Source organism: Callorhinus ursinus, unplaced genomic scaffold, assembly GCF_003265705.2.
Source record: "Callorhinus ursinus isolate GAN/ISIS: 27379988/994484 unplaced genomic scaffold, GSC_fseal_2.0 scaffold9, whole genome shotgun sequence".
NCBI lineage: Eukaryota > Metazoa > Chordata > Mammalia > Carnivora > Otariidae > Callorhinus > Callorhinus ursinus.
Window position 1 is genome coordinate 24,513,483 of NW_027397071.1, and position 20,117 is coordinate 24,533,599.

Here is a 20,117-nt window from a genome sequence, read left to right on the forward strand (position 1 = left end):
CAAAAGACTCCACCCCCAAACTGCTAGAACTCATACAGGAATTCAGTAAAGTGGCAGGATATAAAATCAATGCACAGAAATCAGTGGCATTCCTATACACCAACAAGAAGACAGAAGAAAGAGAAATTAAGGAGTCGATCCCATATGCAATTACACCCAAAACCATAAGATACCTAGGAGGAAATCTAACCAAAGAGGCAAAGAATCTGTACTCAGAAAACTATAGAATACTCATGAAAGAAATTGAAGAAGACACAAAGAAATGGAAAAACGTTCCATGCTCATGGATTGGAAGAACAAAGATTGTGAAGATGTCAATGCTACCTGGAGCAATCTACACATTCAATGCAATCCCCATCAAAATAACACCCACTCTTTTCAAAGAAATGGAACAAATAATCCTAAAATTTGTATGGAACCAGAAAAGACCCCGAATAGCCAGAGAAATGTTGAAAAAGAAAAGCAAAGCTGGTGGCATCACAATTCCGGACTTCCAGCTCTATTACAAAGCTGTCATCATCAAGACAGTATGGTACTGGCACAAAAACAGACACATACATCAATGGAACAGAATAGAGAGCCCAGAAATGGACCCTCAACTCTGTGGTCAACTAATCTTTGACAAAGCAGGAAAGAATGTCCAATGGAAAGAGACAGTCTCTTCAACAAATGGTGTTGGGAAAATTGGACAGCCACATGCAGAAGAATGAAACTGGACCATTTCCTTCCACCACACACAAAAATAGACTCCAAATGGTTGAAAGACCTAAACGGGAGACAGGAGTCCATCAAAATCCTAAAGGAGAACACAGGCAGCAACCTCTTCGACCTCAGCCACAGCAACTTCTTCCTAGAAACATTGCCAAAGAAAAGGGAAGCAAGGGCAAAAATGAACTATTGGGATTTCATCACGATAAAAAGCTTTTGCACAGCCAAAGAAACAGTCAACAAAACCAAAAGACAACTGACAGAATGGGAGAAGATATTTGCAAATGACATATCAGATAAAGGGCTAGTATCCAAAGTCTATAAAGAACTTAACAAACTCAACACCCAAAGAACACATAATCCAATTAGAAATGGGCAGAAGACATGAACAGACATTTTTCCAAAGAAGACATCCAAATGGCCGACAGACACATGAAAAAGTGCTCAACATCGCTTGGCATCAGGGAAACCCAAATCAAAACCTCAATGAGATACCACCTCACACCAGTCAGAATGGCTAAAATTAACAAGTCAGGAAACGACAGATGTTGGCGGGGATGCGGAGAAAGGGGAACCCTCCTACACTTTTGGTGGGAAGGTAAGCTGGTGCAACCACTCTGGAAAATAGTATGGAGGTTCCTCAAACAGTTGAAAATAGAGCTAGCATACAATCCAGCAATTGCACTACTGGGTATTTACCCCAAAGATACAAATGTTGGGATCCGAAGGGGTACATGCACCCCAATGTTTATAGTAGCAATGTCCACAATAGCCAAACTGTGGAAAGAGCCAAGATGTCCACTGACAGATGAATGGATAAAGAAGTTGTGGTATATATTTACAATGGAATATTATGCAGCCATCAAAAGGAATGAGATCTTGCCATTTGCAAAAACGTGGATGGAACTGGAGGGTGTTATGCTGAGTGAAATAAGTCAATCAGAGAAAGACCTCACTGATAATGAGGAATTCTTAATCTCAGGAAACAAACTGAGGGTTGCTGGAGTGGTGGGGTGGTGGGAGGGATGGGGTGGCTGGGTGATAGACATTGGGGAGGGTATGTGCTATGGTGAGCGCTGTGAATTTTGCAAGACTGTTGAATCACAAATCTGTACCTCTGAAACAAATAATACAATATATGTTAAGAAAAAAAAAAGAAGAAGATAGCAGGAGGGGAAGAATGAAGGGGGGGAAATTGGAGGGGGAGACGAACCATGAGAGACTATGGACTGTGAAAAACAAACTGAGGGTTCTAGAGGGGAGGGGGGTGGGGGGATGGGTTAGCCTGGTGATGGGTATTAAAGAGGGCACGTTCTGCGTGGAGCACTGGGTGTTATGCACAAACAATGAATCATGGAACACTACATCAAAAACTAATGATGTAATGTATGGTGGTTAACATAACAATAAAAAAATTTAAAGGGAAAAAAATAAAAGATAAAGTATATTACTGATACAGAAAGGCCAAATTAAGTTATTTTCAGATATACAAAAGCTGAAAAAATTCATCACCAACTGACCCACACTACAAGAAATGTTAAAAGTCCCTTAGGAGAAAGGAAAATTAATACCATTTGGAAATCTGGATCTAAATGAATGAGGAGTACCTGAAATGGTAACTACAGAGGTAAATATAAAATGTGAATTTATTTAGAACTTTTTAAAAAAGATTTTATTTATTTGAGGGTGGGGGGAGTGAGAGCACAAGTAGGGGGTAAGGGCAGAGGGAGAGGGAGAAGCAGGCTCCCCACTGAGCAGGGTGCCTAATGCGGGGCTCGATCCCAGGACCTTGGGATCATGACCTGAAGGAAGATGCTTAACCAACTGAGCCACCCAGGTGCCCCTAAAATTTTTAAAAAGATAATTTGACTACTTAAACATGAGCATATAAGCTGGGAGGGGAGAAATGGAAGTACACCGCTGTAAGGTTATTCTACCAAATGCAAAGTGGTATTGCATTACTCACAGGAACACTGTGTTAAGCTAAAGTATATACTACAAAACCTAAAGCAACCATCAAATAACAAAGTGTCACTGATAATAAGCCAATTAAGCAAACAAAATAGAATCATAAAAATACATGATTAGAAGAATGTAGGAAAAAAAGAACTAACAAGAACAAACAGAAAAGAAATAAGATGTTGCACTGAAACTCAACCTATCAATACTGAATGTAGTTAGTCTAAAGACTTGTATAACAGGCAGAGATTGGATTTAAAAAAACAAAAAAAGGAAGACCTCACTACATGTTGCCTACATGAAACTCACTTTAAATATCAAAATGCAGATAGGTTAAAAGTAAAAGGAGGAAAACATTTTTTACACCATGCCAATATAAGTCATACAAAAGGTGAAATGGATATGTTTCTGAGTAAATTTCAGAGTAAATAATATCATCAAGAATCAAGAAGATCATTTTGTAATGAAAAGGGGATTAATCAAGAGGACGTAAAAATCCTAAATGTTTAGGTATCTAACAGTACACTTTCCAAAATAGATTAAATAAAACTGAGAGAATTACAAGGATAAAAAGACAAATCTACAACTATATAATCATAGATGGCAATGCCCCCTCTCAATATTTGATAGAATAAGCAGGCAGAACATCAGCAAGAATATAGACAGGAGTCTTGAACAACACTATCAACCAACTTGGCCTGTTTAATACTCTACTCAACAGCAGAATACACATTCTTCTCATGTGCACACAGAATATTTACCAATGTAGACCATAATGTGGACCATTAAAAAAAGGCTTAATGAATTTAAGATGTTATATATTTTTTACTACAGTGGAATTCAATTAGAAATCACTAACAGAAATTACTAGCCAGAAAATTCCCAAATATTTGGAAACTAATATACTTCTAAATAACCCATGGATGAAAGAATCAATTCTAGTTTTTAAACATTATTTTCTGTATATCAAGACTCTTAAACATGTCAGTTTTTTTTCCTTTCCAATTTAAGATATAATTGACTTATAATACAAGTCAACTTCTTTATCTAGTGTTCAACTAAAACACCAATCTGGGATAGATGGCATAACTTTTGGCCACAAGTTATCAATAGTTCATGGATTTTTTCAAGAGTTAATAACAGTACGTGATAAACCACTCTACTTATGTGCCAATAATGTTCCTTTGTGTTTATTACTACACGTAAATTCATTCCATCTTCACAACAGGTATTATTATTCCCACTTTACAGACAAGGAAATTGAGGCACAGAGAGGGTAAATAAATTGCCCAAGCCCCAAAGTCTAGTAAATGGCAGAACTAGGATTTGAACCTACATAGTCTAGTAGCTCCATGACCATACATTATGATTACACTCTGTGTCTCTAACTATAAAATATTTATTTTAGGCTCTGATTTTAGAATTCAATCCTCACTGAAAATGTAAATCCAGTCAATGAAAACTACCCTGAATGTATCTTTGAACCTGTAGAAGATACTGCTGTTAAATCTTTCCTTAGAATTAGTAAACTAATATTTACTTACTGCTTCTCTCCTCCTCCGCTCTTGCTCTTTCTCCCTTGCTAAATTACGGTCTTTGAGAAGCCAGAGTTTGTATTTATCTTGAGCTTCCGAAGACTGCTGATGTTCTTTCTGTTCTTCTCCAAGGTACTGGTTTTGCGTCTTATTTGAAAGAGATTCTTGAGTGAAGCCAAGTTCCCTTAAAGAAACAGTATAGCTCAAAGTAGGTTTCAAGTTCCTTAAAAGTTTTCATGACAAAGATATGTTAAATTACAAATATAAAGCAATGTTTTGGATCCCCTTTTTCATATGTTATGTCAAATTTTGCAAAGGCAATCTATATTAACAAAGAGAAGGTTATGGAAACTAACCAAGGTGTACTACTATATTCTTTCACACAGAATGGAAACAAGACATTTTTGGAAAATAATGATATCATTATGATTTAGTTATATTAGTATCTTTAATAGCTTAATCACTTGATAATTTCTATCCTCTTCAAAGTAGATGTTACTTGTCAGTTAAAAAAATCAATAAAAATGTACTTTTTGCAATCGTAATTGGCTTTGTGTTCTACTAAATGGCTAAATCATGATCACTTGACAAAAAAGAAATGTATTTAAAATTACATGTCTACCATAGGGAATGGAGATTGCTACACATAATCAATGCAAGCAGACATGAATGAATATTTGAATAAATAAAAGGAAGTTGAAGGGTGCCTGGCTCAGTCAGTTAAGCGTCTGCCTTCAGCTTAGGTCATGATCCCAGGATCCTGGGATCGAGCCCTGTACTGGGCTCCCTGCTCAGCGGGGAGTCTGCTTCTCCCTATGCCCCTCAACCTGTTCTTATGTGCGCGTTCGCTCTCTCAAATAAATAAATAAAAATCTTTAAAAATAAAATAATAAATAAAAGGAAATTGATAAATGAAAAAAAAAAAAAAGACTATCTCCCAGCCTCTAATCCAGTAAATTACAGACCTCTGATTTTCTTGAAATATTTTTGGTTCCTTTGTATTCTGTTCCAGATGTTTCCGTATTAGTTCCTGTGTTCGAGCTTTTATTTCTTTTTCTATTGCTGCTTTTCTAAATTGGTTGAAGAGCTCATCTGAGGATTTCAGTACACCAGATGTTTTGACTGGTTTGCCTAAACTTTTCCAAGAGTCTGCATTCTTGATCTTTATATCCTAAAAAAAATATTTGATTTAGTTTGTGTCTAGATGTCAACCACATTTTGGAAGGAAAACAGTATTTTTTGATACAGTAATAGATCAAATTAAGATTCCAAGGCCTTCATGTAATTTTATCTAATTATGAAAAATATGAAAATATGATAAAAGATAAACTAAACTCATTAATCATCTAAGACCAAATTAAAAGAGAATGCTTACCAATGATTTCAATTTAATGTACATATACAGCTGACCGCTGAACAACATGGGGATTAGGGGTGCTGACACCTGCATAGTCAAAAGTCCATGTATAACTTCTGACTCCCTGAAAAAACTACTAATTGTTGACTGGAGGCCTTAACCAGTAACATTAGCAGTCGATTAACATGTATTTTCTGTTATATGTATTATATACTATATTCTTGTAATAAAGTAAGCTAGAGAAGAGAAAACGTTCCTGAGAGAATTGTAATGAAGAGAAAATATATTTACAGTACTGTATTATATTCGAAAAAGCTGACTTATTATAAGTGGACCCAACAGTTCAAACCTGTGTTGTTCAAGGGTCAACTCTAACACAGAGTATGAGAATTTGCAAGGAATATAAAACTAAGTAAACCAGTCATGTAAAAAAAGATATTTATGGTCTCATATGAAAAATAAACCAAATATACAAATCATTAATAAGAGGCAAAGAAAGATGATGCCATAAGAATGGCACAGTATTTGCTGGGAACCTTCTGACATACCTTTGTCTTTCCTTTCTCAAAAAATTAACTGACTGTGACCACTCTTCTTAAATGAGTTCTACCATGATCTAGATCCGTGCAACCCAATAGAAATATATGTAGTTTAAAATTTTCCAGTACAGGGGTGCCTGGGTGGCTCGGTTGGTTGAGTGTCCAACTCTTGGGTTTCAGCTCAGGTCATGATCTCAGGGTCATGGGATCGAGCCCTGAGTCAGGCTCTGTGCTCCCTGAGTCTGCTTGAGAGTCTCTCTCTCCCTGTGCCCCGCCCCCGCACTCATGCGCACACATGTGCACACACTCGCACACTCTCTCTCTCAAGTGAATAAATAAATCTTTAAAAAATAAAAAATAAGATTTTCCAGTACAGGGATTATATCTGGAAGAAGGCAGAGTAGGAGGATCCTAAGCTCACCTTGCCACATGGATACAAATAGATAACATACACATCAGTGTAAATAACCCAGAAAATAACCTCAAAGACTGGCAGAACAGACTCTACTCAGCTAAATATAGAGAAGAGGCCACAGTAGGGTAGGAAGGGCCGAGAGATGGTGGGGAACTAAATAGACCCACTGGACTCTCTGTGGGACTGTCTGTGGGAGGGAGGAATGCTGAACATGGGCAGGGGAAAGAAATAGACACCCTAGGCACCAGGAAGATGAACCACAATATTTGGCTTTCAAAACCAGAGAGGCAGAATCTCATTAAGTTCTTATAATCAGCAGGTCTTTAACACTTGGAACATTAAAACTCAGAGGGCTCTGTGGGAGAAATGGGAGAGTACAGTCCAAGTCCTTAAAGATGAGTACAACAAACAGCACTGTGGAGATACAGCAATAGAAACACCAGTTTGAAAAACACTTGGTATACATACATATACACCATCTCAGAGTATGTGCTTGAGATGAGTTAGAGGGGCAGGAATCAATGACAGACTTCTCCAGGAACAAAGGAGTTCGTCTGTACCATTTCCCCTCCCCTCACCCCCAGCTTAGACACCGGAACCAGCATGACCACAACATTCTCCATATAACTTGCTAACACCCCTCGCTCTGTCCCCATGCTTCTGCAAACCTGCACCCTAAAACCCAGCTTGCCTTGATCCCAGTCCAGTGAACTTAAGTGGCTCTTGCTGGCACCATGCCCTACCCTGCATTCTCCTGTGTACCTGCCCCCTCCAATATGCCCTTGGCAGAAGACAATACAAAGTGATGCCACAAGCCTGGCAGTATACAAGCAGCCCTGACAGAGACCAGTACCACTCCAAAGTGACCACTACCCCGGGGAGAGGGGAAGATAAACACACATATACACCAGTCCATCTAGTCTGGCTGCAGGACCCAACCACCAGTGAAAGCTCATCAGGGCAAAACACAGGGAAAGCACCCAGCAGTTCTATGCTACTGCCTCTATGGCAAATGCCTGGTCTGACTCAACTCAAACCTGAGGAAACCGAAGACTGGCTCACTAACAAACTGGAACCAAATCCTGCCTACAACAGGCAAAGTGAGCCATTGCAGATAACTGGACTGAAGGCAAATGTCACTTAGCCATAACTGTAGGCCCTATATAATGCATATAGGAGACACCCCTGAAATGCCAGTTTCTGGTGAACAGGGGACACTGCACTGCAGAGCACTACAGGACCTCTTCTTCAAAAGCCCATTACTTTCAAGTGAAGGAGATGTAGCTGACTTTCATAATACAAAGAAACAGAACTAGACAAAATGAGAAGGAAGAGGAATATGTCCCAAATGAAAGAACAGGACATAGGAAGAGACCTAAAATGAAACCGGTAAGTAATATGACTGATGGAGAATTTAAAGTATTGGTCATAAAGATACTCACTGGATTTCAGACAAGAGTGAAAGACCTCAGTGAAAGCATTAAGAAAGAGAAAACATAAAAAAAAGGAACCAACCAGAGAAGAGGCACTCAGTAAGTGAAATTAAAAATAAACTAGAAGGAAGAAATAGTAGGCTAGCGGAATCAAAAGAACAGATCAGCAACCTGGAGGATAGAGTGATGGAAAAAAATCAAGCTGAAAAGGAGAGAGAGAAAAAAAATAGTAATAATAAAAGATCCACCAAGCATAATAACATTCACATTATAGGAATCCCAGGAAGAAAAGAGACAGAAAAGTGGGGAGAAATTTTATTTGAAGAAATAATAACTGAAAACTTCCCAAATATGGGGAAGGAACCAGAAATCCAGATCCAAGAGGCACAGGGAGCCCCCCCCCAAAATCAATCCAATGAGGTCCATACCAAGACACATAGTAATTAAAACTGCAAACTATAGTTTTAAAAGCTTCAGGAGAAAAGAAAACATATAAGAGAAAACCCCATAAGGATATCAGCTAATTTTTCAGCAGAAACTATATAGTCAAGAAGAAAGTGGCATGATATATTCAACATGCTGAAAGAAAAAAAAAATCTGCAATCAAGAATACTCTATCCAGCAAGCCTATTATTCAGAAAAAGGAGAGAGAGTTTCCCAAAGAAAAGTTAAAGGAATTCATCACCACTAAACCAGCCCTGTGAGAAATATTAAAAGGGACTGTTTGAGTGGAAGAAAGACCATAAGTAGGAGTAAAAAAATAGGAAGCACAAAAGCAGTAAAATTAAGTATAGCTATAAAAATCAGTCAAGGGATTCACAAAATAAAAGGATGTAAAGTATGACACCGTATACCTAAAACTTAGTGTTGTGGGGTGGGGGGTGGAGAGGAGTAAAGAACAGGTTCAGCCTAAAGGACCATCAACTTAATATACACTGCTATATGCATAAGATGTTATATACAAACCTAATAGTAAAGAAAAATAAAAACCAGTAATAGATATGCAAAAAAATAGAGAAGAGAATCCAAGTCTATCCCTAAAGAAAGCCAGCAACCATGCGAGAAGAGAACAAGAAAAATCAGGAACAGGGAAGACCTACAAAAATAACCATAATACAAGCAACAAAATGGCAGTAAGGCCATACCTATCAATAATTACTTTGAATGAAAATGGACTAAATGCTCCAGTCAAAAGACAAAGGGTGATGGAATGGATAAAAGGGCAAGACTCACCAATATGCTGTCTCCAAGAGATTAATTTCATACTAAAGACACATGCAGACTGAAAGTGAAGGGATGGAAAATCATTTATCATGCAAATGGAAGAGAAAGGAAAGTCAGGGGAGCAATACTTGTATTGGACAAAACAGACTTTATTTTTTTTCAATTTTTAAAAATTTAGTGTGGTATATTTATTGCAATAGATTCCTATACAGCAGTGGTTCTCAAAATGTGATCCATGGATCTTTAAAGGTACTGAGACATTTTTAGGAGGTCCGCAAGATCAAAACTGTTTCCATAATAATACTGAGACATTACTCACACCGTTTTCACTGTGTTGACATTTGCCCTCATGGTACAAAAGTAATGGTGGGTAAAACTGCTGGTCATGAAAACATCGCAATTAGTTACCTCAAACTGTACAAATAGTCATTAGTCATTGTATTCTTTACTGCCACACATTTTCAGTGTGGAAAAAAAAATCCACTGTACTTAATATGCCTGTTGAAGCTATAGTTATTTCATTAAATGTCTACCCTGTAATGCCCCTCTTTTATTTTTTAACTCTTAATTTAAAATTTTTTTATTAACAAATAATGTATTATTTGTTTCAGGGGTACAGGTCTGTGATTCATCACTCCTACACAATACACAGCACTCACCACAACACATACCCTCCAAAATCCATCATCCAGCCCCCCTATCCCTCCCACCCGCCCTCCACTCCAGCAACCCTCTGTTTCCTGAGACCAAGAGTCTCTTCTTATGGTTTATCTTCCCCCTCTGGTTTCATCTTGTTTTATTTTTTCCTCTCTTCCCCTTTGATCCTGTTTAGTTTCTTAAATTCCACATAGGAGTGAGATCATATGATAATTGTCTTTCTCTGACTTATTTCACTTAGTATAATACCCTCTAGTTCCATCCACATCATCGCAAATGGCAAGATTTCATTTTTTTTGATGGCTGAGTAATATTCCATGGTATACATAGACCACATCTTCTGAATCCATTCATCTGTCAATGGACATCTGGGCTCTTTCCATAGTTTGGCTATTGTGGACATTGCTGTTATAAACACTGGGGTGCACGTGCACCTTCGGATTACCAACTTGTATCTTTGGGGTAAATACCCAGTAGTGCAATTACTGTGTTGTAGGGTAGCTCTATTTTCAACTTTTTGAGGAACCTCCATACTGTTTTCCAGAGTGGCTGCACCAGTTTGCAGTCCAACCAACAGTGTAAGAGGGTTCCCCTTTCTCTGCATCCTTGCCAACATCTGTCATTTCCTGACTTGTTAATTTTAGACATTCTGACTAATGTGAGGTGGTATCTTATTGTGGTTTTGATTTGTATTTCCCTGATGCCGAGTGATGTTGAGCACTTATTCATGTGTCTGTTGGTCATTTGGATGTCTTCTTTGCAGAAATGTCTGTTCATGTCTTCTGTCCATTTCTTGATTGGATTATTTGTTCTTTGGGTATTGAGCTTAAGTTCTTTATAAATTTTGGGTACTAGCTCTTTATTTGATATGCCATTTGCAAATATCTTCTCCCATTCCATAGGTTTCCTTTTAGTTTTGTTGACTGTTTCCTTTGCTGTGCATAAGCTTTTTATCTTCATAAAGTCCCAATAGTTCATTTTTGCCTTTGTTTCCCTTGCCTTTGGCGATGTTTCCAGGAAGAAGTTTACTGTGGCTGATGTCGAAGAGGTTGCTGCCTGTGTTCTCCTCAAGGATTTTGATGGATTCCTGTCTCACATTTAAGTCTTTCATCCATTTTGAGTCTATTTTTGTGTAAGGTGTCAGGAAATGGTCCAGTTTCATTCTTCTGCATGTGGCTGTCCAATTTTCCCAATATCATTTGTTGAAGAGACTTTTTTCCATTGGATATTCTTTCCTGCCTTGTCAAAGATGAGTTGACCATAGAGTTGGAGGGGCCATTTCTGAGGTTCTCTATTCTGTTCCACTGATGTGTCTGTTTTCATGCCAGTGCCATGTTGACTTGATGATTACAGCTTTGTAATAGAGCTTGAAGTCCAGAAATGTGATGCCACCAGCTGTGGTTTTCTTTTTCACCCATTCCTTTGGCTATTTGGGGTCTTTTCTGGTTCCATACAAATCTTAGGATTATTTGTTCCAGCTCTGTGAAAAAAATTGATGGTGTTTTGATAGGGATTGCACTGAATGAATAGATTGCTCTAGGTAGCATAGACATTTTTGTGTGTGTGTGATTTTTAAAATATTTTTTATTATAATCTTTTTTTATTATGTTCAGTTAGCCAACATATAGTACATCATTAGTACCATGTTGAACAGCAGTGGTGATAGTGGACATTACTGCTGTGTTCCTGACCTTAGGGGAAAAGCTGTCAGTTTTTCCCCACTGACAAGAATATTCGCTGTGGGTTTTTCATAGATGGCTTTTAAGAAAGGATGCTGTACTTTGTCAAATGCTTTTTCTGCATCTATTGAGAGGATGATATGGTTCTTATCCTTTCTTTTATTAATGTAGTGTATCACATTGACTGATTTGCAGATGTTGAACCAACCTTGCAGGCCAGGAATAAATCGCACTCGGTCATGGTGAATAATCCTTATAATGTACTATTGGATCCTACTGGCTAGTATTTTGATGAGAATTTTTGCATCCATGTTCATCAGGGATATTGGTCTGTAATTCTCCTTTTTGGTGGGGTCTTTGTCTGGTTTTGGGATCAAGGTAATGCTGGCCTTATAAAATGAGTTTGGAAGTTTTCCTTCCATTTCTATTTTTTGGTAAAGTTTCAGAAGAATAGGTATTAATTCTTCTTTAAATGTTTGGTAGAATTCCCCTGGGAAGCCATCTGACCCTGGGCTCTTGTTTGTTGGGAGATTTTTGATTACTGCTTCAATATCCTTGCTGATTACGGGTGGACAAAACAGACTTTAAAACAAAGACTGAAACAAGAGACAAAGGACACTATATAATCATAAAGGGAACAATTCAACAAGAAGATATAACAATTGTACGTATTTATGCACCCAACATGGGAGCACCCAAATACATACAGCAGCTAATAACAAAGTAATCAGTAGCAATACAACATAGTAGGGGACTTTAACACCCCACTTACATCAAGGATAGATCATCCAAACACAAAATCAACAAGGAAACAATGGCTTTGTATTACACATTGGATCAGATGGAGCCAACCGATATATTCAGAACATTCCATCCTAAACTAGCAGAATACACATTCTTTTCAAGTGCAAACACAGCACCCTCCAGTATAGATCACATGTTAGGCCACAGAATAAATCTCAACAAATTCAAAAAGATCAAAGTCATGTCATACATCTTTCCTGACCAAAACATTATGAAACTAGCAGTCAACCACAAGAAAAAATCTGGAAAGAACACAAATACATGGAGGTTAAATATCATGCTACTAAGCAATCAATGTGTCTACCAAGAAATCAGAGGAAATAAAAAAATAGAGACAAATGAAAATGAAAACACAATGGTCCAAAATCTTTGGGATGCTAAGAGGGAAGTTTTTAGCAATACAGGCCTACTTCCAGATGCACGAGAAATCTCAAATAGACAGCCTAACCTTACACCTAAAAAAGCTAGAAAAATAACTACAAAGAAAGCCTAAAGTCAGCAGAAGGAAGGAAATGATAAAGATTAGAGGAGAAATAAATGAAATAGAAACCTTTCCCCTAAGATCAGGAAAAAGACAAGGATGTCCACTCACCACTTGTATTCAACATAGTTGGAAAGTCCTAGTTTTAACAATCAGACAAGAGAAAAATAAAAGCCATCGCCATTGGTAAGGAAGTAAAACATTCACTATTTGCAGATGACATGATACCATATTTAGAAAACCCCAAATACTTCAAGAAAAAAACTACTAGAACTGATAAATGAATTCAGTAAAGTCACAGGGTACAATAAAATCAATATACAATATACAAATTAAACTCAATATACAGAAATCCACTGCATTTCTATACACTAATAATGAAGTATCAGAAAGAGAAACTAAGAAAACAATCCCATTTACAATTGCACCAAACATAGTAAGACATCTTAGGAATAAACTTAACCAAGGGGGTAAAAAACCTGTACTCTAAGAAGTATAAAATACTGATAAAAGAAACTGAAGATGACACAAACAAATAGAAAGGCATTTCATGCTCATGGACTGGAAGGAAAAATATTGTTAAAACGTCCACACTACCCAAAGCAATTTTTGATTTAATGCAATCCCTATGAAATACTAACAGCATTTTCCACAGAGCTAGAAAAATAATCCTAAAATTTGTATGGAACCAGGGGTGCCTGGGTGGCTCTGTTGGTTAAGCATCTGCCTTCAGCTCAGGTCACAATCCTGGAGTCCCAGAATCGAGCCCCTCATTGAGCTCCCTGCTCAGCAGGAAGTCGGCTTTTCCCTCTACCCCTCACCCCACTCCTGCTCTCTCTCTCTCTCTCTCGCTCTCTCTCAAATAAATAAAATCTTTATAAAAAATCTGTATGGAACCAAAAAGATCCCAAATACCCAAAGCAATCTTGGACAAGAAGAACGAAACTGGGAGTATCACAATCCCAGGTTTCAAGATATACTATTAAGCTACAGCAATTAAAATAGTATGGTACTGTCACAAAAACAGATACAACGATCAATAGAACAGAATATAGAGCCCAGAAATAAACCAATGATTAATCTTTGACAAAGGAGGCAAGAATATGCAATGGGAGAAAGACAGTCTCTTCAACAAATGGTGTTGGGAGAACTGGACCACTTTCTTACACCATACACAAAAAATAAGCTCAAAATGGATTAAAGACCTAAATGTGAAACCTGAAACCATAAAAATCCTTGACAAGAGCATAGGCAGTGATTTCGCTAACATCAGCCACAGAAACATTTTTCAAGAGATGTCTCCTGAGGCAAGGGAAACAAAAGCATAAATAAACTATTGGGACTATATAAAAAATAAAAAGCTTCTGCACAGTAAAGGAAACAGTCAACAAAACTAAAAGACAACCTACTGAAGAGAAGATATTTGAAAATGACATATCCAGTAAAGGGTCAGTATCCAAAATATATAAAGAACTTACACAACTCAAAACCAAAAAACCCCCAAATAATCACATTTAAAAATGGACAGAAGATATGAACAGACATTTCTCCAAAGACGACATCCAGATGGCCAACAGACACATGAAAGATCCTCAACAGCACTCATCATCAGTAACATGCAAATCAAAACCACAATGAGATATCACCTCATATCTGTCAGAATGCTAAAATAAAAAACACAAGAAACAACAAATGCTGGTTCCTTGTGTACTATTTTTGGCAGAAAAGCAAACTGGTACAGCCACTGTGTAAAACAGTATGAAGGGTCCTCAAAAAAATAAAAAACAGAACTACTCTATATTCCAGCAATTCCGTTACTGGGTATTTACCCAAAGAGTATGAAACACGGATTCCAAAAGATGAATGTACCCCTATTTTTACTGCAGCATTATTTACAATAGCCAAGTTGTGAAAGCAACCCAAATGTCCACTGATAAATGGATGAATAAAGAGGTGATATATAATATTCTATTATAGATATGTTATATATATCTACTATATATATATCATATGAGAAATCACTCATATGTGGAATTTAAGAAACAAAACAAAGAAAAAAAGAGACAAACCATAAAAACAGACTCAACTATTGAGAACAAGCAGATGATTACTAGAGGGGGGGTGGAAGGGGGGGATGGGTGAAATACCCGAGGGAGATTAAGAGTACATTTATCATGACGAACACTGAATAATGTGAATTGTTGAATCACTACATTGTACACCTGAAACTAATATAACACTGTATGTTAACTATACTGGAATTAAAAGTAAAAAAAAAATCTGCCAGTACATTAAAAAGTTAAAAAAAAATATAACATTTTATGTATTTATCCAAATATACCCAAAGCATTATTATTTCAACATGCACTAAGTATAAAGTTTGAAGATAATTTTATATTTTTTATAAATCTTCCAAATTGGTGTTTATTTTATATTTATAGCACATCTCAATTTGAATGCTAAATTGATTAGAAACAATTGATTTACAATCACATTTCATAAAATATATAGTTGAAAAAGTAGATATGCACAATCAAGCTATTATTCCAAACATACTTAAGTTTTCCAGTAACTCAACTGAGTATCAGTTTTGAAATTTGATTTAAAAATAAGGTTTAAAACTCAGCTCCTCAGTTGCACAAGCCACATTTCAAGGGCTCCATAACCATATGTGGTTAGTGGCTACCATATTGGACACTGGACAATGCAAGTCTAGAAGGCCCTTCTAAGAGTTAAAGTGCCACATTCTCCAGTACAGATCATATGTTATACCGTAAAACAAGTCTGAATAAATGTAAGAGAACTGAACTTGTATCAAGCATTATTCCTGACCACAACAGTATGAAACTAGAAATCAATTACAAGATTAAAACTGGAAAATTCACAAATATGGACATTAAACAACATGCTACTACTAAACAACCAATGGCTCAAGGAAGAAATAAAAAACTAAGTATCTTGAGACAAATGAAAATGGAAATATTACATACCAAAATATATGAGATATTGCAAAGCAGTTCAAGAGGGAAGTTTACAGTGATAAGTGTATACATCATGAAACAAGAAAGATCTCACATAACCTAACTTTATATCTCAAGGGATTAGAAAAAGAACAAAACCCAGTTAGTAGAAGGAAGAAAAGAACAAAGATCAGGGCAGAAATAGTTTTCTAAGACAACAGAAAAGATCAGTGAAACTAAAAGCTGATTTTTTAAAAAGATAAAAAAAAAAAAAGACAAACCTTTAGCTAGACTCACCAAGAGAAAGAGGATTCAAATAAGTAGAATCACAAATGAAAGAGATATCACAACTGATACCACAGAAATACAAAGATAAGAGACTAATATGAATCATTATATGTCAATGAAATGAACCTGGAAGAAATGGATAAATTCCTAGAAACATACAATCTCCCAAGATTGAATGATGATGAAACAGAAAATCTGAACAGACTGATTACTAGTAAGGACACTAAGTCAGTAATCAAAAGCCTCCAAAACACCAAAAATTCAAGAACAGATGGCTTCACATTTAAAGACTATCAATCCACTTCACATTTAAAGACTATCAATCCTTTTCAAACTCTCCCCAAAAAGAGGACAGGAACTCTTCCAAAACCATTTTATAGCCAGCATTACCCTGATACCAAAACCAGGTAAGGACACAAGAAAATTATAGGCCAATATCCCTGATGAACACAGATATAAAAGTCCTCAATAAAACATCAGCAAACCCAATTCAACAATACATTAAAGGGATCATACACCACAATCAAGTAGGATTTACTCCAGGGATGCAAGGATAGTTCAACATCCACCAATCAATACGATATACCACATTAATAAAATGAATAAGAATCATATGATTATCTCAATTGATACAGAAAAAGCATGTGACAAAATTTATTTATTTGAAAGGGGGGGAGAAGGGCAGAGGGAGAGAGAAACCAAGCCAACTCCATGCTGAGCACAGAGCCCAATGTGGGGCTTGATCCCATGACCCTGAGATCACAACCTGAGTCAAACCCAAGAGTCAGAGGCTTAACCAACTGTGCCACCCAAGTGCCTCAACAGCTGATTTTATATGATTAAAAACTCCCAATAAAGTAGGCATAAAGGTAAGGTATCTCACCTAATAAAAGCTATATATGACAAGACCCACAGCTAATAACATACTCAACATGAAAAGATGAAAGCTTTTCCTCTAAGATCAAGAACAAAATAAGGATGCCCACTCTTGCCAATTCTATTCAACACAGTATTGTAAGTCCTAACAAGAGCAATTTGGCAGGAAAAATAAATAAAAAGCACTCAAATCAGAAAGAAGTAAAACTGTCAGTATTTACAGATTACATGATAGTATATATAGAACCTTATAGGCTTAACAATAATAAAACCCTATTAGAACTAGTAAGTTCAGTAGAGTACAGTAATACCAACAGTGTGGTATTGATCTAAAAACAGATAGATAGTTCACTAGAACAGAATAGAGCCCAGAAATAAAATCACACAAATTTGGTCCATTAATGTACAACAAAGGAGTGAGGAGTATAGAATGGGCAAAGGACAGTCTCTTCAAAAAATGGTGTTGGGAAAACTGGACAGCTACAGGCTTCTGTATAACAAAGGAAAACAACATAAAGGTCACCTCCTGGAGAAAATATTTGCAAATCATGTATCTGATAATAGGTTAATATCCAAAATACAATCTTCCATAAAGAACTCATACAACTCAATAGCCAAAAACAAAACAAAACAAAACAAAACACCGATCTGTTTAAAAAATAGGCAGAGGATCTGAACATTTTTCCAAAGAAAATATACAAATGGACAACAGGCCCATGAAAAGGTACTCAACATCACTAGTCACCAGAAAAATACATAACAAAACCACAATGAGGTATCACCTCACACCCTGTTAGAATGGCTATCATCAAGAAGACAAGAGATAACAAGTGTTGGTGAGGATGTAGAGAAAAGGGAATCCTTGCATACTGTTGATGGGAGTATAAACTGGTATGGCTATTGTTGAAAACAGTATGTAAGTTCCTCAAAAAGTTAAATTAAAAATAGCACAAAAAAGAAGGAAATCTTGCCATCTGTAACAACATGGGTTGACTTTGAGGGCATTATGCTAAGTGAAATAAATCAAACAGAAAGATAAATAACGTATGATTTCCACTTATATGTGGAATCTAAACAAACAAACGAAACCAAACTCAGAACAGATTCGTGGCTGCCAGAGGAGGGTGGTGAGGAGTGGGGAAACTGGGTGAAGGGCGTCAAAAGGTACAAACTTCCAGTTATAAAATAAATAAGTCCTGCAGGGGTAATGTATAGCATGGTGACTATAGTTAATAATACCGAATTATATTTGAAAGTTGCTAACAGAATAGATCTTATAAGTCTGCACTGCAAGAAAGACAATTTGTAACTGTGTGGCACTAGACTTATCATGGTGATCATTTCACAATACAAATACTGAATCATTATAAATACTGAATCATTATGTTGTACATCTGAAAACTAACATGTTGTATGTTAATTATATCTCAATTAAAAAAAAAGAGTTAACCTGCCTATCTGTGTAAGGAAAGAAGAGGATTATAATATACCTAAACATCCTCTGTTGAAATTTTTTTTTTGGTAATTTTCTCCTTAATTAAGTATGCTTAATTGCTCTTTTCATATATTTCCATGAAATACTAGGGAAAAATTTGTCAAGGGTCCCAGATAAAGCATAAGAAAATTTATGACTAGATATACTCGTGGGCCTTTAACTTCTATCCCAAAGTAATAAAAGGAGTCAGACATCACTAGTGGTCAGCTAAATGTCCTTCAGAAGTGTTTCCCATATATTACCAATAAAACCTATTTTGTTCTTACTCATGGACTAGGCTAAATACCAGTTGCTGAATTCATATGACTACTCAGCCATTTAAAGCATCTCATCTTCAGACAGAGGTTTGAAACAACCATGGTAATACCTGGCAGTATATTAAACAGGGAATAAAGGAAGGATGAAAACTGGTCACTAGCTTTGTGCCTAAAATTTCTACTTAATTGCAATGAAATTTTGGCAGATGCTAAGACAGTAAACTTCATATGTGGGTTTGGAGTATAGGACAGTTTTTCAGGTATCACAAAGAATAAGACTAGAAAGGTGGAGATGAGAATGGCAAGTATTCCTCAATGAAGAATGAATATAATTAAAGGTATTACTAGTGTATCTGGGGAGAAATGAATAGTTCAGTTGCAATTTGTTACAAGGCATCTAGTTAAGATTGAAAAGCTAGTTTGGGGTCATATACTATAAAGGTGTTTAATGTTCATTCTGTAGTCAAATTTAGAAACCAGTGGCAGTTTCATACAGATGAGTAAAATCATCAGAGGAACACATCAAGAGGAACATAAGAATGCTTAAAGTGGAATGGATCAGAATAAGGAGGGTTCTGGGTGGGGCGCCTGGGTGGCTCAGTTGTTAAGCATCTGCCTTCTGCTCAGGTCATGATCCCAGGGTCCTGGGACTGAGCCCCACATTGGGCTCCCTTCTCCACGGAAGCCTGCTTCTCCCTCTCCCATACCCCCTGCTGTGTTCCCTCTCTCACTGTGTCTATCTCTGTGAAAAAATAAATAAAATCTTAAAAAAAAAGAAGAAGGAGGGTCTCAAGTCGGACCAGTTAAAAGTGTTAAAAAGAACTCAGATTAAAGGTAGTAAGTACTGGTTTATGAGGTGGAAATAGAGAAGGAGACATACTGGAAGTAAAACTCAAAGAACATAGCAACTCCTTGGCTGCAGGACACTGAGAAGTCATCAAAAATGTTTAAGAATTATAGGAGGTCAGGACTAGACATACATATTTGAGTCATCTGCAGAGAGACTAAAACTGAAATCACCATAGTGAATGTTCAGTCAGGTAAAGAAGTAGTAGAACATCCTGGTTTCTCACCCTATCAAGACTCTGGGAAGGATGCAACAATTTTAGAGGTCACTGGTTCCTCTGATAGGGCAAACAACAGAGATAGAGGAGAAGCTAGATGCTAGGCACAACTAAGGCACTGGTTCTCACCTGGGGGTGATTCCCCTAGGCCCAGGGAAGACATCTGACAAGATACCTAGATGCTTTTGGTTGTCACATGGGGGTGGGGGAAAGGGTGCTACTAGCATCCAGTCGGGGAGAGGTTACGGTTCCTGTTCAGCATTTTACAATGCGCAGCCTACCCCTGACACAGACTTATCCAAGCCCAAAATGTTAATAGTGTTAAACCAGAGAAACCCTGGTTTAAGATGTAAATGGGTAGTGGGAAATTAAGACAAGAAGGAATA

General features: G+C 36.9%; 1 protein-coding gene across 1 annotated transcript in view; it reads right to left on the minus strand.

The window, feature by feature from the left end:
• Positions 1-20,117, minus strand: part of BRDT (bromodomain testis associated) — a 78,119-nt gene that overhangs the window by 4,850 nt on the left and 53,152 nt on the right. Inside the window, exons 17-18 of the mRNA XM_073896818.1 lie at positions 5,168-5,373; positions 4,212-4,386 (exon numbers count right to left, since the gene is read on the minus strand). Of these exons, the coding sequence (XP_073752919.1) occupies positions 4,212-4,386; positions 5,168-5,373 (381 nt within the window). The remainder of the gene's footprint in view (positions 1-4,211; positions 4,387-5,167; positions 5,374-20,117) is intronic.